The sequence below is a fragment of the Alternaria dauci genome, chromosome 9, assembly GCF_042100115.1.
Source record: "Alternaria dauci strain A2016 chromosome 9, whole genome shotgun sequence".
Classification (NCBI taxonomy): Eukaryota; Fungi; Ascomycota; class Dothideomycetes; order Pleosporales; family Pleosporaceae; genus Alternaria; species Alternaria dauci.
This window is the reverse complement of record NC_091280.1, coordinates 631,751-656,076: the sequence shown is the minus strand read 5'-3', so window position 1 is coordinate 656,076 and position 24,326 is coordinate 631,751. Positions and strand designations below refer to the sequence as shown.

The following is a 24,326-nucleotide window of genomic DNA, read 5'->3' as shown; positions in this document are numbered from 1 at the left end:
TGCCGGGATCGAGACTGATAGCCAGGGCATGATAGGGCCACAGTAGGACAGCAGCGCTAAAGCTGGAAACATGTAAGGCCTGACACGTCACACTGAGAACCGCGTAGGCTGATGGCGCTTTTCGGAAGTTTTTGCTTCATGGCCGTCCAAGCTTGCGACATGTAAGTAAACTTTGGGAAAACGGTAATGATTTACTTTGGTGGGCAGATGGCGGAGACATCGCTAGGCACACCGCTACACAGCGGCATAGTATTGAAAGAGGATCGTACATGCAGTTGTCGCCTATCAACACGGGCTTGGGCGTTTTTTTATGTCGCACAAGAATGTTTCTGTTTGTGATACACGTAAACGAGGGGCTAGAACGAAGCGGACCGGTGCGGCGCTACTGCACGCGCTAGCTTTGGCGGCCAGTTCGCCTGCATCTTCCCCAAATCCCCATGCCACCCGCACTCTTTTGTCTTTATTGGCTGCAGCAAGGCTGTTGTAAGACCTTGCTGCGGTTACACAATTTCGCTCTCCCCTGTCAGCCAAACCATGACCGCGTCGCCGTGGCGCTTTCGTGGTATGTCTCTCAGACCGACGCCCTTCGCTCAGCCCAAATCACTGACAATCGCCAACACTACGCGTGAAAACGAAAAGCCAAGATATCTGACAGTTGGAGGTGCCTTACGGAGATGCGCGCTATGATAACCTTGTCGATTTGACAGGATCGATAGCCAAGTCATCATGACGTTGTCAAATCTCCTTGCCTTCAACTTTGCATACGTAAAATCCTGTATCTGCTGGACTGTACCCTACCCATGATGTTTCGCCATTCAATATTTGTATTGGTGAGCTGAACGAGTCCCCATGACATTGCACAACATATCCATTCTCTGGAAGTTTAGATTAAAGAGCAATCTGTCGGATCACAGTGTTTGTCGACGAGTCTTTGTTACGAAGCCAGGCATACAGGATATGAGAGTTTAAACGTTTCATAGTAGCCTGTGGACGCAGAGGCTGCATTTTGACTGGAGGGGAGAAGATGTATGGATGAGACGAGCTCAGTGGAATTTGTCCTTCGCGCGAACAGTCCGAGTATGGTAAGTCATGCATCTCTGAGCTGATTTTTCATAATTCTCACGCAGACAACCTGCTTACGAAAGAAAGTCGCGAAAATCGAAGGAATGTACGCGAGGCTAGAGCCAAACATTACTGCCGCATTGACTTGTTGCTGACGATCACAAAACCGAGAGCCGAACAGTGGCAGATGTTTGCTCCGCACATATAATGCACGCTTGTATCCGGAATCATCTAGCTTTCTTGAACTGCGATTGGCCACACAAACTGGTAGTGAATGGTTCAGTGTTGTAAATGTAAAACAGAAGCCCGTCAGGCCTGAACTAGATCCCACGTCTATCAGCGCCTACAAGGTTAACCAGCCCAGAAGTAGTTCTTCGCTATTCGGAGACGCTTAGGTAGCTCCTCAGTCACACTGCTTAGCGATCCAGCCACATGGTACCCAGAACAAGCTATACTCCCACACCCATGGCATGGGACTGGTCGTGCTTTGGGCAGTACATTAGCCGTGTCCAACTACGGAATGTCGAGAGTGGTATGCGGACCGCTTGCTTGAAGTGGCCTAAATGCTTAAGTTCTGATGCTTGACAATCCTGCTTCTAGAGGTCCTAGCCCATGATCGTTCCGCACAATGCCGCGGCAAGAGATGCTGTTTAATACAAGCAGTACCTGGGTTGCGCCACCAAAGCTTGACCAGACTACGGAGCGTTACTCCACCGAACCGTGCAACAGTTGCTGAATCCACATATCTGGTGCTTACGTTTACATTCACCTTATTCTGCTCTCATTTTCACCATTTTCCTTTTGTCTAACAGACACTGATCACAAAGAGGATCCGTCAATCTGTGTGTGTTGCATGACACAATTCCGAAGACCCATACTGTTGACCCACCGGCGCTTGCCAAGACTGGCCATAGTTCCCGATATTGGCCGCTCGCACGAGTCTAGTGGTGTCATAACAGACGATCTTAGGTCAACCGAGCCTTTGGTCAGTGGGTTGAACACGCGATACTACGGCCGGCGTTGCGATGTCCAGATTCTGTTCATCAGACTAAACGTCGATTTGGTCTCTTGCTTCGATGGAGAAGTAGCCGTTTCCCGCTGCGTGTTAGTTGTTCACAAAACACCAGGGAATATACCAGTCTTCCCCAATTTCGAGCTCCTTGCTTCTTCATTCACTGCTCATCCGCCCCAAAGCTGCACGCGGCACGCGGCACTTACGAGGTCTAGTAACGTGCTGCACCTGTCATTCAGCCTCACTAATACACAATCAGAAGCACTTCCGCAAAACTTGTACTCCAAAGCTTCTCGAGCCGCCGTTGCACGGCAGACCTACCTGAACAAGCTACTTATGTTCATTAGCTTTGGAATTTCGCATCAATAGGAAGTCTGCAAATGACTGCAGTTTGGGCTAGACAGTCCTACGCGGCTCTGCTCGGACCCCGGCCTCTTCCTACCCCAGAGACCCGCCAATAGGGACCCATGAAAATGACAAGCACCCTTGAAAGCTTGTCGCGGGGCCCCGTGGGCTTGATAACGAGAGTGTATCCACACCGAGGCCAACTCTCGAAGTGCGTGGACTATATAAGCTCTCCAAGCTCGCCATGTCTGCTTGGCTGTTGGCATCAGCTTTTGCTTATTCGTTCCTCGATTTTTGTGGCGTCCAGTAACACTGCACGCTAACCGAAAATGTCGGGCTTTGCCGAAACCAAGCGAGATGCGGCCGACGATGGCGCCCTGGAGAAGAGCCATAGCCGTCAAGCTGAGATCTTTGAGGACAAGGAACTCATGACAGATGCTCAAGCAGCTGAGAACCGCGAACATGATATGGGCATGTGGGAAGCAATCAAGGACCATCCCATGGCTTGCTTTTGGGCGTTCACCTTCTGCTTTACTATCGTAAGTCTTGGTGTCTTTTTGCCGTTCTCGTCGGATCATGACTAACGCTGAATAGGTCATGGAGTCTTTTGACATGTTCTTGAATGGCAACTTTGTTGCTCTTGGCGCATTCAAAGAGCGATACGGAGTCCAAGTCGCCGGCGAAATCGGCAAAACCATCCCTACAAAGTGGCAGAGCTCGCTGTTCCAAGCGGGCCAATGCGGTGCTTTTGTTGGCGTATTCCTTACTGGCCCCATCACCAATCGCCTTGGTTACAGGTGGACGACCCTCTTGGCGCTCATGCTCATGAATGCGACCATCTTCATCTCTTTCTTCGCAGATTCGCTCGCGGTTCTTGTCATCGGACAAGCTTTTGAAGGCATTCCATGGGGCATGTTCATCGCCAACTCGCCTGCTTACGCCAGTGAGGTTGTTCCTCTCGTCCTCCGTGGTGCTTGCACGGCCACTCTCCAGATGTCTTGGTCCATTGGTAGCATCATCGTCGCCGCCGCCACGTACAGTTACAACAAACGCAACGACGAGTGGGCATGGCGAGGTCCGCTTGCACTACAGTGGGTGTTTCCCACTCCTCTCATGGTTCTCGTCTTCTTTGCACCCGAGTCACCATGGTGGCTTGTACGCAGAGGGCGCAGAGACCAAGCGCTGAAATCCATCAAGCGCCTTGGTCGCAGGAACGGAACACAAGCTGCCGCCGAGGACACACTTGCCATGATGGAGCGTACAGTGCAGATTGAAGCCCATAAAGGTGGTGATCCGTCTCTCCTCGACCTAGTCAAGGGAACCGATCTTCGCCGAACAATCATCACCTGTCTGATCTATGCATCGCAGAACTTTGCTGGTAACTTGATCGCCAACCAGGCAACCTTCTTCTTCGAGCAGGCGGGAATGTCCTCCGACTTTTCGTTCAAGCTCAACCTGATCAACTCGTGCCTGCAGTTGGTCGCCAACATGTGCTCATGGCCCCTGAGCAACTGGTTCGGACGTCGCACAATCTACCTTGGAGGTACCGCCGTCAATGTCTGCCTACTCTTCCTTTTGGGAATTTGTGCCTCTATCCCCCAGAACAATGCGACCAACTACGCCCAGGCGTGTCTGGGCATTGTCATTTCGTTCGTCTTCGCAGGAACCATGGGTCCAATCTCATACTCCATCATTGCGGAAACGTCTTCTATCCGACTCCGCGCTCTGAGCACAGGTGTTGGTCGTGCTGCGTACTACGTCGCGGAAATTCCTATGATCTACCTGGCCTCGCAAATGCTCAACCCCACCGGCTGGAACATGGCTGGTAAGTGCGGATATGTATGGGGCGGCACAGCTTGCGTCTGCTTTGTCAGCGCCTACTTCGGTCTTCCCGAGCTAAAGGGACGCTCATACCGTGAGCTTGACATTTTGTTCAACCGCAAGGTCTCCGCTCGCAAGTTCAAGTCCACTGTCATCGATGTCAGGGACAACGAGTAAGCTGTCGTAGCATAAGATATCCTATGAAGTTATGTGCATTTATTCGGGAGTCGAAACGATGTGTCGTAGTAGAAAATGAAGCATGGTGGCGCAGACACGCTTCTCGGGATGGCTGGCTTAGTGAGGGTCTGTGCTGTTGCTCATGTGGGGAACCTTCCAAGATTCTCTTGAGCTTTAGACGACAACAACAATCAATCATAAACAATGCATACTATCTTCACCCGTCTATTTTTCTCAATACTCACTCGTGATATCCTTGCAGAGAATTTGAGATAAATGCGAAAAAGTCATCACCTATCTTAGCGCATGTTCTAGAACAAGTCCATGCCCAACCATCGCGTATTTAAGTAGCGCTAAATTTACCTCAGAAGCAGCAGCTCGACGTCTAAAAACATGGACATGTGGATTCTGTGGCATTAGAGAGATTATTAGGGACATTCCTCGGCATCATCGCCGGTGCCTTCTTTGCTTATTCAGCAATGGCTGGGAGTACCGGAAGATGAGCTCGCACCACGGCTGGTCGGCTGCATTTATCCCGAAGCTTTGATGCCACCCCTCACCGTTTTCAGTCAGGAGACAACTTTGTATGATTTGAAAAGATGGATTTAGCATTTTGCATTTGATTTTTCTTCAGCAGAAGCTCTGATTGATGCATCGCTGCGGAGGCCGAAGATACGGTGTCGACCAGTCCATGTCGGAGATGAAGGCCAACCGAGCTCATTCTGGACTAACCCCCGTCTTCCAAGCACTCCACACCCTGTCATGACCGTGCAAATCTTTCTCCTCATTCCCCGGTTTCCTGTTCCTCGTCTTGGTCGAACGGAAACAATGTCGGATTCCAGCGGAGCTAACTCATCTGCGCAGTCCATCCGCCTCCGATGCTAAGTCGACAGCGTTTACCCGGGCCTCGGCGCACCCGGTGGAGCGTTCACAGAAGTACATCTCAATTCCACCATTGAGACGACCTTGACATCCCCGCAACCCGCAATGCATTCCATCATAGCGCCACATTAGCGTCTTGTTCGTAACTCGGGGACGACTGGGGTTCGGTACCTGCGTAGTGCTCATAAACCTTCGGCATGTCCAGTACAACGGCGACAGTGTTAATTGGTCTCGACGACTTCAACCCACATCCAAGATGAAGACTATCGTAGGGCTCTCATGGCTCTCGGCTCTGTCTTCGTTGGCTACTTCCGGTGTCAATGCTCAAAACAACACACCTAGTGCCTGGCCATTACACGACAACGGCCTGAACAAGGTCGTACAGTGGGATCATTACTCCTTCAAGGTCAATGGAAAGCGTCTCTTCGTTTTCTCTGGAGAGATTCACTACTGGCGTATCCCCGTCTACGAAGTCTGGGAAGATCTGTTGGAGAAGATCAAGGCAGCGGGTAAGTTTATATATTCGCCACACGCAGTGAGCAGGAAATAACAATTGCCAGGTTTCACGGCTTTCGCTTTCTACGGCAACTGGGCTTATCACAGTGCAAACAACCAAACACTGGACTTTGAGACCGGCGCGCACGACTTTACCAAGCTCTTTGAGATTGCGGAACGCGTCGGCTTGTACGTAATTACCAGGCCAGGCCCTTACGTCAACGCCGAAGCCAATGCCGGAGGTTTTCCGCTGTGGCTCACAACTGGTGCATACGGAGAGCTTCGGGATGATGACCCAAGATACCTCCAGGCCTTGGACCCTTACTTCTCCAAGTTTTCCGAGCTTACTTCCAAGCATCTTGTGACCAAAGGTGGCAATGCACTTGTCTACCAGATCGAGAACGAATATGGTGAGCAGTGGAAGGACACTAAGAAGAAGATTCCCAACACAGCTGCCGGACGATACATGCAAGCACTGGAGGACTCTGCACGAGCCCATGGTATCGACGTTCCTCTAATTCACAATGACCCCAACATGAACACCAAGAGCTGGAGCAAGGACTTTGCGCCCGGTGCTGTGGGCAATGTCGATGTTGCTGGATTGGACAGCTACCCATCTTGCTGGTCTTGCAACCTTGATGAATGCACTGGCACCAACGGAAAATACGTAGCCTACCAGGTCATTGACTACTACGACCATTTCGTTGAGGTTTCTCCAACCCAACCATCTTTCTTCCCGGAATTCCAGGGTGGTTCTTACAATCCCTGGGGTGGACCAGAGGGTGGCTGCCCAGGCGATATTGGAGCTGACTTTGCAAACCTCTTCTACCGCAACCTTATCTCCCAGCGCGTGACAGCCGTCTCGCTCTACATGATGTTTGGAGGAACCAACTGGGGTGCTCTAGCTGCTCCGGTCACTGCTACTTCCTACGACTACAGCAGCCCGATCAGCGAGAACCGTAAAATTGACGCCAAATACTACGAGACTAAGAACTTGGCCATGTTCACCCGCGTTGCCGACGATCTCACTGTGACCAACCGTCTCGGTAGCTCAAGCTCATACTCTACGAACTCAGCTGTTGAGGCCAGTGAGCTCCGCAACCCTCTGACGAATGCTGCTTTCTATGTTACAATTCACTCGACCTCTTCATCTGCCACCAAGGAGTCGTTCAAGCTTCACGTCAGCACCTCGGTTGGAAACTTGACTATTCCTCAGCATGCCGGTTCGATTGTTCTCGATGGTCATCAGTCCAAGATCCTTGTTACTGACTTTGCCATGGGCAACAACACGCTCACCTACTCTACCGCCGAGGTCCTCACATATGCCTTGATTGACTCTAAGCCAGTCGTCGTCCTTTCAACTGGCGTCGGAGAGTCTGTCGAGTTCCATGTCAAGGGTGCCTCCAAGGGATCTCTAGTCAGCAACGGAACAAGCTCGAACGCGACCTTCTACGCCGAGGCCCATGGTCTTACAACTAACATCCAAAGGGTTTCTGGAATGAGCGTATACCAGTTCGACAACGGCGTGAAGGTTGTTGTGGCCGACAAGCCCACTGCATACCTGTTCTGGGCCCCTAACCTGTCTAACGACCCATTCGCGCCGGTCGACCAATCCGTGCTTGTCCAGGGCCCATACCTCGTCCGCCACGTAGCTCTAGATTCTGGTGTTCTTGCTCTCAAGGGTGATATCATGAACAGTACGAACATCGAAGTCTTTGCCGCTGGCAGTGCGCAGACACTCTCCTGGAATGGAAAGGAGCTAGCGACTTCACGAACAGCATACGGCAGCTTGAAGGCCCATGTCGCTGCGTTCGACGGCACCATCAACCTTCCTTCTTTGGACAACTGGAAGATGAACGAAGGACTCCCGGAGAAGACACCAGAATACGACGACAGCGGCGCTGCATGGGTTGTCGCTGACCATCTCACCACTCCCAATCCGACTAAGCCTGACACCCTACCAGTCCTCTACGTGGACGAGTACGGTTTCCACAACAGCTTCCATCTCTTCCGTGGCTACTTTGACGGCGCGGCCACCGGCGTGCAACTTTCCGTTCAGGGTGGCCTTGCCTTTGGCTGGAGCGCATGGTTGAACGGCGAATTGGTCGGCTCGTGGTTGGGTAACACCACCCTGGGCATTGGCAACATGACTCTGTCCTTCGCCAACGCAACTCTCCACCAGAACAGCACCAATGTGCTGCTCATCGCACAAGACAACACCGGTCACGATCTACGTGGTGGTGCTACTGACCCCCGCGGTATCCTCCGTGCTACTTTGGAAGGCGCAAACTTCACCTCCTGGAAGATTGCCGGTGAAGCCGGTGGCGAGACGGAACTTCTCGACCCCGTACGTGGACCCCTCGCTGAGGGTGGTCTTACCGCCGAGCGTCTCGGATGGCATCTCCCAGGCTTCGACGACTCTGAGTGGGCGTCTGGTTCTCCGTCCACCGGTTTCGAGGGTGCCGACATCAAGTTCTACCGCACTACTATCCCTCTGGACGTCCCCGCTGAGATCGACGCCTCCTTCGCTTTTGTCATGAACGCCGTCGGCTCCAAGACTATCCGCGTGCAGCTCTTCGTCAACGGTTACCAATATGCGCGATTCAACCCGTATGTCGGAAACGAGATCAAGTTCCCCGTCCCACCGGGTGTCCTCAACTACTCAGGTGACAACGTGATTGGTCTGAGTGTGTGGGCGCAGTCTGAGGAGGGTGCTCAAGTTGACGTGCAGCTTGTGCAGGAGTATGCTATTGAAAGCAGCTGGAGCTCGAGCTTTGACTCTGAGTACTTGAGGCCGGGATGGACCGAGGAGAGGTTGGCGTATGCTTAAGCGCATGTCATGTTGTTACCAGCGTATATAATCAAATTTACTGAAAGGTCTTATGAAGCCTCACCATTTGTGCTGGATTCCCATCATGCTATGCATTTGCGCAAAAAAGTTCAAATGATTCAGCGCAATGCAATGGAAGGATTGTAGGTAGGGTGATGCTGCTTAGGATTACGTTCACATTATAAAGGAGACAGTCAGCTGTCACTACCAAGAGGGCGACGCAGACAGATTGCGCCTATACCAGAGTAAAACTAATGGGCAATGTTTATGTTTGCAACCTTAGTTATGATAGAAAGCAGCGCCGTGAATAAACTTTTTTTTTTTCATTATACGGTGAAGATTCGCAGAGACATGACGTCTACAAACTTGCCGTATGGTACAAAAGAATCGCCTGTCGCTTCAATGTCGTTGCAATCATTGCGAAACCAGACACGGTACCTCCGCAGAAGCGTAATAGTAACACAGAACCCAGCCCCAACCGACCCTGAGAGCGAAGGGGTGACGAAAGGAAACAAAGTAGGGAGAGAGACCGTTGCGCCGTCGCTGAATGTTCATATCGAATACATGGGACTCGTCATTTGTTCGAGTGGCCAAAACCACCATCTGGCAGAGAATTCAATCGTCCTTGTTTATTGCCCTTGGGGTTGCTAGTGGGCGGCCGGCGAGAATGGCTTCGCGGTCCTGTCGCATGCCCTCGAGTACCCCAACAAGGCCGCCTTGCCGCATACGCTCGAGAACGACTTTCATGCCTTCACGCGCATTGGGTTGGCTTCGTTGCGCACGCGAGAGGCCAATCTTCTCGATGTTGCGCTGCAGGGCCGCGGTGCCCCAGCTGCGCAGAAAGCCCATCTTTGGTGGCTGCTCGTCCTCGGCGGCATCCTCGCGTGCAGCTTCACGCTTCTTCTTCCAAGTCTCGCCAATGTGACTGTGGAGTGTGACTGAGCTTGTGACGTCAGTAGTCTCGCCCGAATCCTCAATCTTGGCACCGGCGCCCTTGCCGCCAAAGTTGATCAAGCCATGACGTTGAGCAACGCCTTCGATAGGCAGCCGCGTCTTCATTTCCTGGGACACTGATGGCGAGGGACGCACAAACTTCTGCCTTTCTACGACAGACAAAACACCAGTCCATTCCAAGTTCCGTGACTCGGTGTCCATCCATCCCTCCTTAATATCCACGACCGACTTTTCAAGAATATAAGTCTGGGATTCACCACCAGCCGAAGCGCCCAGTAGAGACTGCGGCACAAGCTTGAGGACAGCGGAAGGGAGCTTTGATCGTTTCAAGTGGAGGCGAATGGTGGTTAGACGCTGCGTGTCAGGGTCGTAGTGACGGGCGATGGTGTCGGTGGAAAGCACGTGAGTAGAGTAGGGATTCGGATAGCGGAGGAAGTAGGCGAGCGAGACGGCGGGGAAAGGGTACGAGTACGTCTCGTTGGCGGAGTAGAACTTGACCATGTTGGCGTGCTAGTGGTCAGGCGGTGGATGCGAGGATGCAGTTGGGTAGGTAGGAGCTCAGGGCAGCCTGTAACGCGCGGTCTTCTATCTCCGACGATGAAGTCGCATCGTCAAGCGCATCCAACTGTGATTTGACAATTGGACGGGCTGGTGAGTTGGGTCGGGGTGGGGTGGGGTAAGGCGGTACGTCGGAGTCGGTGGTGTGACGATCGAGGATAGAAACGTCTGGAGCTCACGACCATGGTGCCATGACGAGTTTTGCTGACATGTGTCGGCGCCTCGTCCCGCCAACGCCGGCGTGGCTGAGCCGTGGCGCAGGTCATGTGGCGCAGTGCGGGGCAGCAGTTACGTCTAGGCAGGAACGCCAAACGAGAGAGTGGGGTGGGGGGAACATCCTCGACTGTCGCATAGTGAGTCAACCGACAACACCAGAGAACCGCAGCCCATCTGCCGCCGCCGCACAATGACTGAGCCCGAGCCACCGGCCGTCGCCGCCCTCTCCCTCGCCGACACGGCGACTCGGCCCGTCTCAAAGGCCACCGAGCAGAAAATCGACCCCTGGGATGTGTCGGCAGGAGTCGACGAGGAGGGAAACGAGAAGGAATTTGACTATGTCGCCATCTCCAAGCAGTGGGCCACCAAGCTCATCGACGAGCCGCTGCTCGAGCGATTCCAGCGCATCACAGGCCACAAGCCACATCGCTGGCTGCGGCGGGGCCTCTTCTTCTCACACCGCGACCTGGAGCTGATTCTCGACACGTATGAGCGCGGCGACGACTTCCTGCTGTACACCGGCCGCGGTCCCAGCAGCGACGCTATGCACATTGGCCACACGATTCCCTTTGAGTTCACAAAGTGGCTGCAAGATGTCTTCGACGTTCCGCTGGTCATCATGTTGACCGACGACGAGAAATTCTTGTTCAAGCAGAAACTGAAGCAAGAGCAAGTCTACGACTTCGCCCGCCAGAACGCCAAGGACATCATCGCCATTGGTTTCGACCCCAAAAAGACCTTCATGTACATTGACTCCGAGTTCTTCTCGTCCGGCTACAACCGACATTTCAGTCTCAACGCCACCGAGTTCGAGAAGCTGATTACCAACAACCAAGTACGCGGTGCCTTCGGCTTCGATGGCTCAACCAACATCGGCAGCAACGCCTTCGCAGCCAAGCAATGTGTTGCCGCTTTTGCTTCATCATACCCCTTTATCTGGGGCGAGGACTACAAGACCTACAAACGTTCCAAGAGACTGGCTGCCATGCCCTGCCTGATCCCCTGCGCCATCGATCAAGACCCTTACTTCCGCTTGGTCCGTGAGAACTGCAACAGGATGGATTTGCCCTCGCCAAAACCAGCACTCATCCACTCCAAGTTCCTGACTTCATTGCAAGGTGCTGGTGGCAAGATGAGTGCGTCTGATGCCAACTCTGCTATATACATGAGCGATACGCCAAAACAGATCAAAACAAAGATCAACACCAAGGCCTTCTCTGGTGGCCAAGAGACACTAGAACTCCACCGCGAAAAGGGCGGAAACCCTGACATTGACGTGCCATACCAATACATCTCCTACTTCGAAGACGATGACGCCAAACTCACCAAGCTAGCCGACGGCTATCGCAAAGGCGAGCTGTTGACCGGTGAGATGAAGAAGGAATGCGTCGACATTATGACTGTGTACGTCAAGCAGTTCCAAGAAGCAAGAGCAAAGGTCACAGACGAGGTACTAGACGAGTTCCTCCGCCCGCGGAAGCTGGAGTGGAAGGGCAACCCCAACCCCACCAAGCCCAAGCTCGAACAGTCGACCCAGGACACAGAGAGTGGAGGGCCTATGCTTGACGCCGACGGAAAGCCGATGACCAAGAACGCCATGAAGAAGGCGGCCAAGATGGCTGAGGTTGAGCGCAAGAAGAAAGAGAAGGAGGCTGCTGCTGCTGCCGCCAAGCAGTGAAGCATATCAAAACATTGGAATTCTGTTGGCCAGGTAGTTGCGCGATACCAATATACCCAAGTCAATATTACCTGCAGCCTACTACCAGCCTCCGGCGGGCATATTGATTGCCATGTTTCCCACAGGGTACTTCCCGTTCAATTACGCGATGTAACATCATGCATCATGTCGAAATGATATGCTAACGCGATCTAGACATTGGAAAACAGTACTGATCAAATTTACTGGGTCCAAACATGAGATGAGCCAATCGGCTCCGGCAATCTTGATAGTCGCTCTGAGCACTTGGATTCGACCACACAGGGACGGGTCATCCTGTGGAGCCTACCGTTCTCTCGCATTACCAACAACGGTGCGCCAGTCGCGTGTTCCCGTCCGGCACGCAATGGTCGATTGTAAAGCTTGAATCTGCCTCGGAGTCAACCTGCATTGGCACCGCTTGACTACCGGCCACCGGTTCTACATTGAGTTGCCAAGTATTCTTGAAATCGCAATGCTTTCAAGTCTTGGCCGACTCTCTTTTCGGTCCGCTAACGCCTTAGTCGGAGGAATCAGCGTTGCCTTGTTTGACTGTTTGTAGTATCCCCCGCCGTTGCCTATTGCAAATGTCCACTAGATGTACTCATTATCGGGTTCTGCTCAAAACGGTTCGCTCATCTGAGTCATGAGGATGTTATGCGTTTTGGTCCCTACCCTTGTATTATAATGCCTCGTAACCCCGCGGTCTTCCTGCCTCCGCGCCTCCACGTGTACATTGTAACTGTTTTATGAAGCTCGACGTCTCATTCTTGTTCTGACTAACCTACACTTTCCCCACCCACTTCCAGTCTACATCAAGTCGCGCTGTTGCTTGAGCTTGCATCGAAGACAACCTCAGACGACGTTATCATGGTGTCTGCCATGGATCGGAAGCGACATGGCGTCGTCGACCTTGATCAGCAGCTCATGTGGCTAGGTCACTCAGATGCAATAAGTTTACCCAGTAAATCGGGCACTCTAACCTCCCCATTGGCGACAACGAGACTGGAGTTCCCAGACCCAATACTAGAAAAATCCGACATTATCATCGAGACTAACAACGAAATGGAGCGCTCAATGTCGCTTCGCGAAGGCATACACCTCTACCCCAAAGCGATAACATGGTCCGTACTATTATCAATGACGCTCATCATGGAAGGGTTTTCGACCATTCTCGTACCGAATCTATTCGCGATGCAAGCGTTCCGAAAACAATTCGGTAGTCTACAAGCAAACGGACGATACGAAATCAGCGCTGACTGGCAAAGCGCACTCGTGAACGGTGGCTTAGCGGGACAGATAGTAGGGCTCTTCGCTACAGGAACACTAGCAGAGCGTATCGGGTACCGCTACACGCTCATGGTTGGATTGGTGGCGATGAGTGTTTTCATACTTGTGCCTTTCTTCGCCACTAGTAAGGTGGTCCTGTTGATAGGACAATGTCTACTAGGCATGCCCTGGGGCATGTTCCAGTGCATATGCACGGTATACGCTGCAGATGTCTGTCCAGTGGCCTTGAGGGCCTATCTGACGACGTAAGTACAAGCTGAGCCCCGCTGTTGAGATTCTGCAGCCATGAAAGTGATGCATCGCTAACAATCTCAAGTTACGTCAACGCGTGCTGGGTACTCGGCCAACTGATTGCGTCCGTCGTTATGCGCGGTATGATTGACAACACCACGACCTGGTCTTACCGCATCCCCTTCGCCCTACAATGGATCTTTCCACTTCCTATATTCTTTGCCGTATGTGCTGCGCCTGAATCACCTTGGTGGCTCATCCGTCAAAATCGCCTTGAAGATGCGAGATCAACCCTGCGCCGACTGCGCACAAAACCAGCGACGAGTTCCGACGACGAGTTCGAGGCAACGCTGAGCGGCGCTATGGAGACCATGATACAGACGAATAAAAGGGAAGAAGAGATGCAAAGTGGCACAAGTTACAAAGACTGCTTCAAAGGAGTGGATAAGCGTAGGACCGAGATAACGTGCATGGTCTGGATGATCCAGACACTGTGTGGTGGTACCTTCATGGGCTTTTCTACATACTTCTGTAAGGCATTCAACCTGTGTACGATATTACTTGGCTTCTGCATGCTGACTATTTCTAGACGAACAAGCTGGCCTTGGCTTCACCCACGCTTTCACCCTTTCCCTGGGCCAATTCGCCCTCGGTCTCGTCGGCGTCTTCATCTCCTGGGCTCTAATGGCACACCTCGGGCGGCGCACACTATACATTTCCGGTCAAGCGATGACCTTGGTTTTCGTGTTGCTAATTGGCGTGCTCTCCTGCGTGAACGACCTTGTCGCCGCCCACTCAAAAGCAGAAAAGGATGCCTCCGAGATCATGAACTCTCACCCTTCATCGCTCAAATGGGCCATTGCGGCGCTACTACTGGCCTTCACACTGGCATACGATGCGACACTCGGCCCTATATGTTACTCGCTCGTTTCTGAAATCCCGTCTACGCGACTCAGAAGCAAAACAATTGTTCTGGCGCGGAACAGCTACAACATCTCTGGTATCATCACCAATGTTATCACCCCGCGCATGTTGAATCCAACAGCCTGGGACTGGGGCGCCAAAGCCGGCTTCTTCTGGGCAGGTACCAGTGTAATTGGTATCTTGTGGAGTTGGTGGCGGCTTCCTGAACCTAAAGGTCGGACTTTCGGGGAGCTGGATGAGCTGTTTGAGAAGAAGATATGCGCACGGAAATTTAAGAGTGCGGATTTTGCGAGTGGCGTATCACACGTCACAGGGGGTGAGAAAAGTAGGGTGTAGAGTGGGTGCTTAGTACAAGCATGATGGAAGAAAGCCGGGAACGCATGATATGACAACTCTACGATGTTTTTTCCCGTTGATCGACTGGGAAGACTTAGATAGGCGCGACCAGAAGTCATGTTTTCAGTCCTGATGTCAAGTAATTAGTCCCCTTTTACATGTATAGTTTGATTGTAATCTCCACGAATATACGAACTCGTTTTTAGTATGCATCTTCTCTTATGCATATAGCTATGTCATTCTCAGTTCTACCTCCACCGGCCCCAGCCTTGCCTTATCTTGATGAGTGCATCGAGAGGACTCTTCAATGTTTTCCTAACATCCTGAGCAGCCTTTGATAAGCCCAGTCCCTCAGCTCGCTCTGCCAGACGTTGTGCACTACGCAGTTGGGTACGGCCAGCTGTACTTGGAACAAGCATCCCAGATCCGGCATGCGCTGCGACATCCGGTGCGAAGTCATGTACAAGCGAGTTGGTGATATTTTGCCCAACGGAGTGAACGTCCGAATGTTGTGGTGTCATCGACGGTGTTGCTAGTGGTGATGGTCTATCTTCGATGAATTCGAGCATGACCTGTCGTCTCCAACTACTCAAATCTTCAACATCCTGCCGCCTCTGCTCTGTCCATACCGCTATTTTCCTTTTATCCTTCCTCTTCTTTCTTTCCTCCGTGTCTTTCACAATCTGCTCTCCCAGATCTGCAATCATATTCTCCATGCCCGTTACGGCCTTCCTTCCTTGCGGATACCTCTTCTTCACCTCGCCCAGCACTGTGAACAACTCAGAAAATAGATCTGGAATTTCTTGAATCTCGTTCGAAATCTCTTCTGGCTCCATGGGGAAGAAGTCTTTGCGGCATAGGGGGCAGGTACTGGCACAGTCGAACCAGGACTCGATGCAGGATGCGCCGAAGATGTGGGAGCATGATGGCATCTGTAGCATGTGATGTGTTGATCCCACAAAGGCCAAGGTACAGGGCTCATCACAGATCGAGCAAGATGGAAGTGATCCGTCTTCGGAGGTGCAGATTTGGGGAATTGTGGTGTAGAGCGCAGTGTTGCTGAAGCTTTCGCGGGTTTTGTAGAGTGGTGCCATTTTGGATAGTTGTAAAAGTGCGTCGGTGGGTTTGTTTCTGACTTTTTGCAGGTATCTATAGCAGTTCAGAGGTGTAGGAAAATATGACTTGCGAGGCTATTCATATTTCCTGGCCATTTTCGTTCCATGGGTTGAAGTTCTTAGCCTAGTAGCCTAAGCTATTTATTTCTGCGATGCTTTTCGTATCAGACGATGTTATTCGCAAGAAAAATTCGAGATGCGAGCGAGGTGAGTGGTCAACTTCTGTGCGTCGTTGTGCTACCACTGGATGGAGTGGATCATCACCCGAATTTGGCGCCGCAAGTCGACTTGTGAGTCAACTACCATAGTCTCACACACGGTTAGCGATGCTCTTGCTTGGACTTAGCGGTTGAAGATTGCAGCAGCCGAAATCACAACTGTGGGACTGTCGATTTAGGCACAAGCTCATTGTTTTGAGCTATTACCAAATCCTGAACCTCATCCCTGTTAGGAAAGCTCACAAATTTGCTCAAATGATCAGTGCCGAAGGCTGAGAGTAGAGTAACCATTGAAATCTCAGGCTCTGAGATGGAACAAGTTGAGATCTTCTGCAGAAGCGAACCGTCCCGTTGTTGGCTTTCTGGCTGGGTGTGTTGGCTGCGATCAATGGCTTTTGTGTTCACAAATCTTTTCAAACATGAACTGCTATCACAGCAGACACCACTCCATCATTAGCATTCTCATGTCTCAATACCATTTCCAGATCAACCCACAACCCAAAACCAACACATCAAAGCACCGACGCATCTCTACTCAACGACTCTTCCAAAACCAAACCCCCTAACCCCATTACTAACCCACACACCCTCCCCTACCTCGACCGTCTCAATCCCCACCGGCTCCTCCATACAAAACCCACTTCCCAACGCCCACCTCCGACTCGTCCCCCTCTGTCCACCGGCCCCAACCTTGGCACTCCTCGTACTATGCCCCCAGCGCCCCGCAAACGGCTTCCTCAACTCCCCCTCATCAGCCCCATCATCCTTCAACGTCTTACTCGTGAACTCGCCGGACGGCACACCAACAGGCGGCGTCACCCACCGTCCGCCGCGGAAAAGGTAGAGAGATGTCAGCGTGCCTTCTGTGAGTTCGTTGACTTCGTTGTAGAGCATTACTTCGCGGTAGGCTGGGCCGGCGGGGTTGTCGGGTAACGCGCGTTGGCGGGATTGGTCGTACATTTCGCGCTTTGTAGTTTTCAGTAATGTGAATGGGGAGGAAGGGGTTGGCTCGGTGTCGAGTTTGATCTTCCATTCCGGTGGGGCAGGTGGTGTTGATGTGGCGGCTGGAAGGGTGTCCGAGGGCCCGAGATTGAGAGCACCTCCTGTTAATGGAGAGGGCTTGAAGGTGTCGGCGGGGTGTTTCTGAGTCGCTGATTTTGGTGGATCTAGTGACGGAGGGTAGAGTGTGGAGAGTGGTACAGCGGGTATGGGAGTGAACTCCACGGTAAGGTTGGCGGCTTTGTCGAACAGGAGTCGAAGCTACAAAAACTTAGTTGTCTTGCATGATGTTTTCATACTAGTCATACCTTCATTGGTTCATCTTTTCCTGTCTTCTCGATCTCTTCTTGCACCCGCCTGGACAACTCTTCATGTAAGGCCTTGCCATCTTTCAATCGTTTTTCGACCTCGAAGAAATCAAAGTGCTGGGCGGCTTCCACCATGCGATCTCGATGATACGCAAGCATGTAGAAAGGTGAAGGTGTCACAAAGTTCAGGACTGCCCTGGAGTTCTCGTCCGATTTGAGAAGCAACGGATCATACCGCAAGGAGGTGAAGAGCTGGAACTCGTTTTCATCCTTGGACTCCATGATGGGAATGACTCCTTGTTGACGTTGCGACGCTGCCTAAGTGATGAACCAGTTCGGAATAGAGTCTGAACTTGACCCCCAGGGGTTGTTTTCCACGTACCCGTGATATAGAACTTGAGATGTAGGACAGATGTGCTGTCATGCAATGGTGGGTCATGCAATGGTTGATCCAATCCGTTGCGGGCGGAGATTGACCCGCATTCAGGGCCGAAGCTAGCTCATTGGTCGACTCAGCTACTTCACAGCAGCATGACATACTCAAAATTTATGTTAGCCACGAGTAGCTTTTTGTAGTAACTATCCAGTCGACGTGCTCACAAAGAATTGTTCTGTCTCTATATGGCTGTGTTGGGAAATGATCTAGGTACACAGTCGCATGCGTAGCCATGCTGAGCATCGATCGTCCACTCCGAAAACAACTCATTAGCACACCCACGATACCCAATTACACAGGACAGGAGCCAGAGAGAAGCCAGTGACTAACAATCATTGGCCCGGTGGAGTCTCCGCTGCAATCCACAGAGGTTTGTTAACTACTGGAAGAGGGAATTGAGTATTGCATGGAAGGTCTGTTTCGGAGCTTGTACCGAAACCGTTGTGAAAGACAGGTTTAGAAGAAGAATGATGCTAGGCTGACGTTAGGCTGATGTGGGTGAAGATGCAGTAAGTAGTTTTAGATCTGGGCGCTGTGTATCCGTCGGACGCTTGGCCTCTTTCTTCTCAAGGGACGAAAGACTGTTTGAGGCCCCATATAAAGGTTGGGACGTTAGAGAAGGATACATTACTATATGCGCCAAGCCATGGCCAAATCGCAGGAGCCTACCGACTGTGACTGCACACTGTGATAGGCAATGGATACTCTTTGTAATCTACAAGCTCGATTGGACTGCAAAGCCGGCCGTCACCACTAGCGTGACTTGACGGGTTTGTGTGTCCGATACCGAGATGTTTGCGCAAACGCAGGAGGTGTGTTGTACGCTGGTCGACACTTGGTTGATCTCTCTGAGGCATACCCTCTTGGTCCGTCTTTGTTTGCAGCGTACTTGACAGCGTCGATGACAGCCCCAGCCTCTGCGCGTATGTCTACGTATTTGGCGGGAATCAAAGGAGCCTGTACATGTAACCTCAGGCTTCCCTTGAGATCCAGTGTCTGACCAGCGACTACTCTAGCCATCAAATCTGCCCGCTGCGGCACAATTTTGGCGTTGGCGAACTTGCCAGTCTCGTCGTATCCGCGGGCCTTGAGCTCGTCGACTACAGCATTGCGCAGTCGGCGTCTAGCCCATGTTCTTATACAGCTGGACTTGTTCAGGTCCACGCCTGCTGTGGCATGCCACCAGAGTCCCTCCTTCTTCCTCTCGGCTTGTCTGCGGCGCTGCGTCTCGTGGAGGGGATGCGAGGGATCGGATGTGACGTGGTTGACTATGAGCGTCTTGTAGGCTGGCGTGTAGGTGACTTTGAACGTCTTGGGCAGCCGCTTGGCGAGGATGGACGAGACGCTCATGGCTTCCCCATGGCTCGCATGCACGGTGACGTAGGGTGAAAGAAAGGCGGGTGGGGTGAAATCGAAAGCACTTGAACCATGGATGGATTCTTTCGGGTGAGCGACGAGGCGCTAGGCCGAACCAGGGTTAGGGCGAGCCGTTAGCGCTTAATGTCGAAGGCTCCCACAGTGAGTCGGAATGAATCCACCCAGGGCAAACAACCGGGTCCGCCACTACATAAAGACTTGCGCCCTGTGAAGCTCCGCCCAGAAACACAACCCACTCCTCCACCAACACACACAAACTTCAACTACCGCCAATATGCCCAAGAACAAGGGAAAGGTACGTGAATACTCTTTTTTGGGAGGGGCCGCACACCCCACCACGCCTCACACCGCGATGACGCCCAATCCTCAACACGCGCTAACGCATATCCCAGGGAGGTAAAAACCGACGTAGGGGTAAGAACGAGAACGACAATGAAAAGCGCGAACTCGTCTTCAAGGAGGAAGGCCAGGAATACGCCCAGGTCGTCAAGATGCTTGGAAACGGTCGTCTGGAGGCCCAGTGCTTCGACGGCGCCCGCCGTCTCGCCCATATCCGCGGCAAGCTGAGGAAGAAGGTCTGGATCAACCAGGGTGACATTATCCTCCTGTCGCTGCGAGACTACCAAGACGAGAAGGGCGATGTCATTATGAAGTACTCTGGTAAGTCGCATACTACACGCATAACAACAGACACTGCAGAAGACAGCTACTAACGCGCGCACAGCCGACGAAGCCCGTTCATTAAAGGCCTACGGCGAGCTCCCCGAAAACGCAAAGATCAACGAGACAGACACCTACGGCGACCAAGGCGACGAGGGCATCGGTTTCGAGTTCGACGAGGATCGCGACGACAGCGACTCGGACGAGGCTGAAGGCGGCAAGAAGGAGATTGACATTGACGATATTTGAGGGGAGGGAGTTGAGATCCGCCATGCTGTCTCGGCTCTTGCTTCGCGGCTGCTGCTTTGCTGTGGCAGGGGCCGGGCTGCTCAAATGCTGCTTCCTGCGAGCGGGCGGATGGTTCGAGTGGTGTCGAGGAATACATGGCATCATGTTTCTTCGAGCATGGTGTCAACGACGAGTGCATTTGGCACGTTTCTCTTTCCACGACTCTGGGTACTGGCTACCTTTTTGTATGCATCATGGGATAGAGGAATGATACATTCATAATCTTTGCCAAAATTCTTACTTGCCAATATCTTCGTCCCAATACGCTAACTAAAGTTCTGCCACTGAACTTCCTCATACACTGAGCGATTCAGGAACCTATGAATCCTCCTCCCCACATCCGTCCCGACCAACCAACAAATCTCCCTCTCCTGCATGTTCGCCACCTCATAGATGCTCTCAGTCTTGAGCATCAACTGCGAAACCGCATTCTCGTTAATCCCCGGCAGCGCCCTCAACATGTCCTGACTCGTCTGGTTGAAACTGCGCATCTCATCTCCACTTTGATTCGGATCAAGGCCCAACTGCACCGCCTTCAGCGGATCAGGCTCATCTTGCCCCTTCTTCAGCTCAGAGAAAATCTCGGCCGTTTGGTAAGGGCTGCTACTCCATATGATCCTCAAGCGGGGGAAGGCGAGCGTCAACATGACGAGTTTCGATTGGAGATCCGGCGTCGTGGCCGACGCATTGGCAGAAGCGGCGCTACCAGCAGAGAAATCAGTAAAAGGCTCCAGAGTAAAAGACTTGTTTTGGTCAAACTCGATGAGTAGCATGGGGTGTTTGTAGTGTTCCATCATGGACTCTACTTGGTTGAAGAGACGGCCGTTGGCAAACGATTGGATGAGATCGCGGATGGATTTGCGCTCAATGCAGATTTGTGGTGTGATGACGTAGTCGCCTACTGTTAACATGCAGGGCACAATGACAATGGATCGGCCGTGTAGCAAGGACGGGAGGGACGAGCGGAATTCTCGCACGTCGACGACGACGCGGGGAGGTTCGGTGGTTGCAGCGAGACGGCCTCCTCCTGCTATCCTGGTGTTGACTGTGCGGAGGAAGGACTCTTCTGGTGCCAAGTTCGCGGCCGAGTTTATGGTCAAAGCCATGTTTGCACGTTCCTTGATCAGCCGTGTAAAGGCGTCTTTCTCGCGTCGGACGGCGGAGAGGTAGCGTTGTTCTTCTACACTGCCTCCATAGTACATGAAGAAGACTTTCACTGTTCGGTCTGTATGTGATGATCGATATACTTCTATACGCCGGATGAATGCTGCGTCGGGCTCGTACATGATGACATATCGCGGCTTCGTCTCGTCCAAGATGTGCTCATCCAGATCTCCAGAATATGGATGTACGATAATCAGGTCGTTCACATCAAAGAGCTCATAGTAGGTTTCCATGTTCTCAAGGGGGTCGAAACCTACTTCGCCAGGCTTTTGCGCTGTTTCAATCTCCGAGGGTTCCAGTTCGGCCATTAGACTTGCAATGTGAGCGTCTTTATCTCCCGCGGTACGTATGGCTCCCGTGTCTGATCTAGATGGTCCTGCTGCAGCATTTCCACCGCCTCTGATGCGGCGCCGCTTGTTAGGCGGAGGTTTACCGGAAGTCTGGCGCATGCCACTCTGGACGTTCTTGTCTGTACTGCCGTTGATGGCCTTTTGGTTCTCTGAGAACAGCGCGGCGCTGACTTTGCTGAAATCGCGTTTCCAAGTGAGGTAGTTGCGTAGCTTACGCCGCATCATGAAGTTCGCCGATGGTTCGTACTCGTCTTCGTCCTCGTCGGGTACTCCCTCTGGCTTGACGTACATGGTCTGTAGATACTCCCTCAGCTGTGATGCTGTGCCCTGGTCGCCGCACATGATGAGTATAGAGCCGTTGGATGAGTCTTGTGGTGTTGGATTGAAGTAAGCATCCTGCTCAATTTCCTGAAGAATTTCTGCAAGCTGCGTCCATTTTGGAAACTCTTCGAGCACTGGCTGGAGAGACTCTGGCACAGTATTTGAAGCGTTGGCCAACTCGGTATTGGACACCTTGCCTGTGTATACCCTTCGCTTTGCAGTGGTGAAGATGGTATCAGCTGCATCTAGGAAAAGCCATGGGGATTGGTTCTGCTTTGTTGATCCCGGTGGTGGTTGCGAGGCTGCCAGTACAGTGTCGAGATACTTGTTGAAATTTACCGCATCATACGTAAGGAGCGCATGCAGGATGGTACGAAGCAGCGACAAATCTCGGACGACCTGTCGCGTCTTGTACGTTGTGCGATGCCAGACGGGATCCAGCTGACGTCTGATGATCTGATCAAAATTCTTGTGTAGGGCACTGTCTACGTTCCAGTCTTCCACTTCCAAGCCTGGATTCGCTTTCTTGAGCTCGCTGATACTGGCCTCAACGCAGGCTAGTACGGCATTCTGTATGTCCTGCATAGCTTCCGTCATGGGCACCTCCAGCTCAATAACTTCAGCCTTCTTACGTCCTTCAAGCGAGTTTGCGACTGAAACGTGGAACCTCGGATATAACGCTGGCTTCGTCAAGAACAGGTTCTTCATCATGTTGGTGAGCGGCGCGAATCCAGTGGTGAAGGGTTCCGGCGTATCCGAGAATGCTTTCAAGAAGCCTGTCTTGTTCTTCTGCCGGTAAATCCTCAGGATGAAGGCTTCTAGAGATGTCGCGACAACTCTCTCAGCATGCAGTACCACCACACCCGTCACCGTTTCTGGATTCAGTAGGCCAGACAGGAAGTCTACAATGAGGATGCGTGACGTTATACTGAAGATGCCGCCCTGCGCATACATCTTCTCGCGCGTCCCAACGCTCATCAGATCGGTATTGACCAGACTCAGCCCGCGACACTTGGGCGCATTACTGACTGCCGCATGCTCGGCCAATGCCTCGCCAATCCACACATTCTCGCGGTCATCGGCGCCAACAAGCAGTATGAGGTTGTTCCCAGCGGCGTCGTAGGAGTGGAGAAGGTTCGTGACTATGCGCAAGAGGCCGAGGCCGCGCGCAAGAAGGACAAGCTCATCTTCCTCGCGCAGTTCGTTGAAGATGTCCTGTTGGAACTCCTATGATGTCATCAGAATACTGTGCGCAGATGATTTGAGGTGAGCGTACGAGAGGCAGCGAGAGCTTCACGGGGGCTTGCGCATCGCTGGGCATTGGGTCTTGCTCCGACGGTCGTGGTGGGGCGAGATGGAGGTTTGGGGTAGATGCGCGTCCCAAGTCGCGTAACCCACTCCAGGTCACGAGATCGACACCTCGCTACAGCACCACTGGGATTCCATCACGTAACGTCATTCCATAAACAACATATTGCACCACTAGCCCCCGGAAAATGAAGTTCTTGTGTCATGGACTGTCTCGGATTTGAATCAATTCCGGACCCTGTTCAAAAGCGTAGATTCGTGATACAGATAAATATACAATGGCGAAATGAAAGTCGTCTGGGGTGGGCCCCTACTTCGCACTCTCTCTGATCTCCGCTTGTCTTCTCCGGCTTTCGGCAGCATATGCGTCACGTTCCTCTCTGCGCATCTGCTGTTCCGCCTCTGACCTCTTCGCATCCATTTCCTTCTGTGCAGCCCAGACTAATTTCGTTAGCGCGATCGTGGTAGAGACTGCAGAAGGAATACTTACTTGGCTTGTCTGAACGCGCAGCCTCCTTCAATTGACCAATGAATGCGTCAAAGTCCTTCTGTCTCTGCTCCCTGTCTGCAAGGGCCTTCTTCTGTAGCTCCGGGCTATATCTCTACACGGAATATAAGCAGCAATTTGGCGCCTGCACGTGGCAAGGTACACTTCACATACCTTGAAGATTTCTTCCTCGGTTGGTGTGACATACCATACGAGCGCAGGGCCACCTATGACAAGGATTGCGCCTCTACATTCACCATTAGTACACTTCCATAGGCCTGCGTATAGCGAACTCACCCGGAGATGGCTTTGATGTAAGTTGACATGGAAGGCATGATGACTTTTTGGTGATGCTCAGGATCTCTGTGAAGGTATCTTGCAAGTCTCTTGTTGAATTTGTGGCTTTGATATCAGGGTGTCGGGGTTGCTGGTGGAGTCTTGTGCAGCTAGAGTGGTGAAGTCGACG

At 52.3% G+C, this 24,326-nt stretch overlaps 10 protein-coding genes across 10 annotated transcripts; 5 read left to right on the top strand and 5 right to left on the bottom strand.

Moving 5' to 3' along the window:
* The first annotated feature begins 445 nt into the window (after positions 1 to 445).
* On the top strand, positions 446 to 4,639 carry ACET3X_008931 (uncharacterized protein). Its single transcript, XM_069455069.1, has 3 exons — positions 446 to 1,082; positions 1,150 to 2,958; positions 3,014 to 4,639. The coding sequence occupies exons 2-3, from the start codon at positions 2,749 to 2,751 to the stop codon at positions 4,415 to 4,417; spliced, it is 1,614 nt and encodes a 537-aa protein (XP_069303008.1). The 5' UTR covers positions 446 to 1,082; positions 1,150 to 2,748; the 3' UTR covers positions 4,418 to 4,639.
* A 916-nt stretch (positions 4,640 to 5,555) lies between these two features.
* Positions 5,556 to 8,624, top strand: ACET3X_008930 (uncharacterized protein; the record flags this gene model as incomplete). Its single annotated transcript, XM_069455068.1, has 2 exons — positions 5,556 to 5,808; positions 5,860 to 8,624. The coding sequence occupies 2 exons, from the start codon at positions 5,556 to 5,558 to the stop codon at positions 8,622 to 8,624; spliced, it is 3,018 nt and encodes a 1,005-aa protein (XP_069303007.1).
* A 174-nt stretch (positions 8,625 to 8,798) lies between these two features.
* On the bottom strand, positions 8,799 to 10,252 carry ACET3X_008929 (uncharacterized protein). The gene has a single exon (XM_069455067.1). The coding sequence runs from the start codon at positions 10,077 to 10,079 to the stop codon at positions 9,240 to 9,242; it is 840 nt and encodes a 279-aa protein (XP_069303006.1). The 5' UTR covers positions 10,080 to 10,252; the 3' UTR covers positions 8,799 to 9,239.
* A 290-nt stretch (positions 10,253 to 10,542) lies between these two features.
* Positions 10,543 to 12,030, top strand: ACET3X_008928 (uncharacterized protein; the record flags this gene model as incomplete). Its single annotated transcript, XM_069455066.1, has 1 exon — positions 10,543 to 12,030. The coding sequence occupies one exon, from the start codon at positions 10,543 to 10,545 to the stop codon at positions 12,028 to 12,030; it is 1,488 nt and encodes a 495-aa protein (XP_069303005.1).
* Positions 12,031 to 13,242: 1,212 nt separating this feature from the next.
* Positions 13,243 to 14,829, top strand: ACET3X_008927 (uncharacterized protein; the record flags this gene model as incomplete). Its single annotated transcript, XM_069455065.1, has 3 exons — positions 13,243 to 13,583; positions 13,655 to 14,100; positions 14,159 to 14,829. The coding sequence occupies 3 exons, from the start codon at positions 13,243 to 13,245 to the stop codon at positions 14,827 to 14,829; spliced, it is 1,458 nt and encodes a 485-aa protein (XP_069303004.1).
* Positions 14,830 to 16,315: 1,486 nt separating this feature from the next.
* ACET3X_008926 (uncharacterized protein) lies at positions 16,316 to 17,751 on the bottom strand (the record flags this gene model as incomplete). Its single annotated transcript, XM_069455064.1, has 3 exons — positions 16,316 to 16,434; positions 16,942 to 17,422; positions 17,470 to 17,751. 3 exons carry the CDS (start codon positions 17,749 to 17,751, stop codon positions 16,316 to 16,318), a joined length of 882 nt encoding a protein of 293 aa, XP_069303003.1.
* A 907-nt stretch (positions 17,752 to 18,658) lies between these two features.
* Positions 18,659 to 19,255, bottom strand: ACET3X_008925 (uncharacterized protein; the record flags this gene model as incomplete). The annotated part of the gene is made up of 1 exon (XM_069455063.1): positions 18,659 to 19,255. One exon carries the CDS (start codon positions 19,253 to 19,255, stop codon positions 18,659 to 18,661), a length of 597 nt encoding a protein of 198 aa, XP_069303002.1.
* A 301-nt stretch (positions 19,256 to 19,556) lies between these two features.
* On the top strand, positions 19,557 to 20,191 carry ACET3X_008924 (uncharacterized protein; the record flags this gene model as incomplete). Its single annotated transcript, XM_069455062.1, has 3 exons — positions 19,557 to 19,577; positions 19,675 to 19,942; positions 20,007 to 20,191. 3 exons carry the CDS (start codon positions 19,557 to 19,559, stop codon positions 20,189 to 20,191), a joined length of 474 nt encoding a protein of 157 aa, XP_069303001.1.
* Positions 20,192 to 20,496: 305 nt separating this feature from the next.
* On the bottom strand, positions 20,497 to 23,386 carry ACET3X_008923 (uncharacterized protein; the record flags this gene model as incomplete). Its single annotated transcript, XM_069455061.1, has 2 exons — positions 20,497 to 23,292; positions 23,342 to 23,386. The coding sequence occupies 2 exons, from the start codon at positions 23,384 to 23,386 to the stop codon at positions 20,497 to 20,499; spliced, it is 2,841 nt and encodes a 946-aa protein (XP_069303000.1).
* Positions 23,387 to 23,683: 297 nt separating this feature from the next.
* On the bottom strand, positions 23,684 to 24,195 carry ACET3X_008922 (uncharacterized protein; the record flags this gene model as incomplete). The annotated part of the gene is made up of 4 exons (XM_069455060.1): positions 23,684 to 23,814; positions 23,864 to 23,975; positions 24,035 to 24,107; positions 24,158 to 24,195. The coding sequence occupies 4 exons, from the start codon at positions 24,193 to 24,195 to the stop codon at positions 23,684 to 23,686; spliced, it is 354 nt and encodes a 117-aa protein (XP_069302999.1).
* Positions 24,196 to 24,326: the final 131 nt, after the last annotated feature.

Excerpts from the sequence above, each read along its gene's own strand:
- ACET3X_008931 (XM_069455069.1), top strand. The coding sequence starts at position 2,749 with ATGTCGGGCTTTGCCGAAACCAAGCGAGATGCGGCCGACGATGGCGCC. Across the intron at positions 2,959-3,013 it reads TCACCTTCTGCTTTACTATC|GTCATGGAGTCTTTTGACAT; the intron begins GTAAGTCTTGGT and ends AACGCTGAATAG.
- ACET3X_008929 (XM_069455067.1), bottom strand. The coding sequence starts at position 10,079 with ATGGTCAAGTTCTACTCCGCCAACGAGACGTACTCGTACCCTTTCCCC.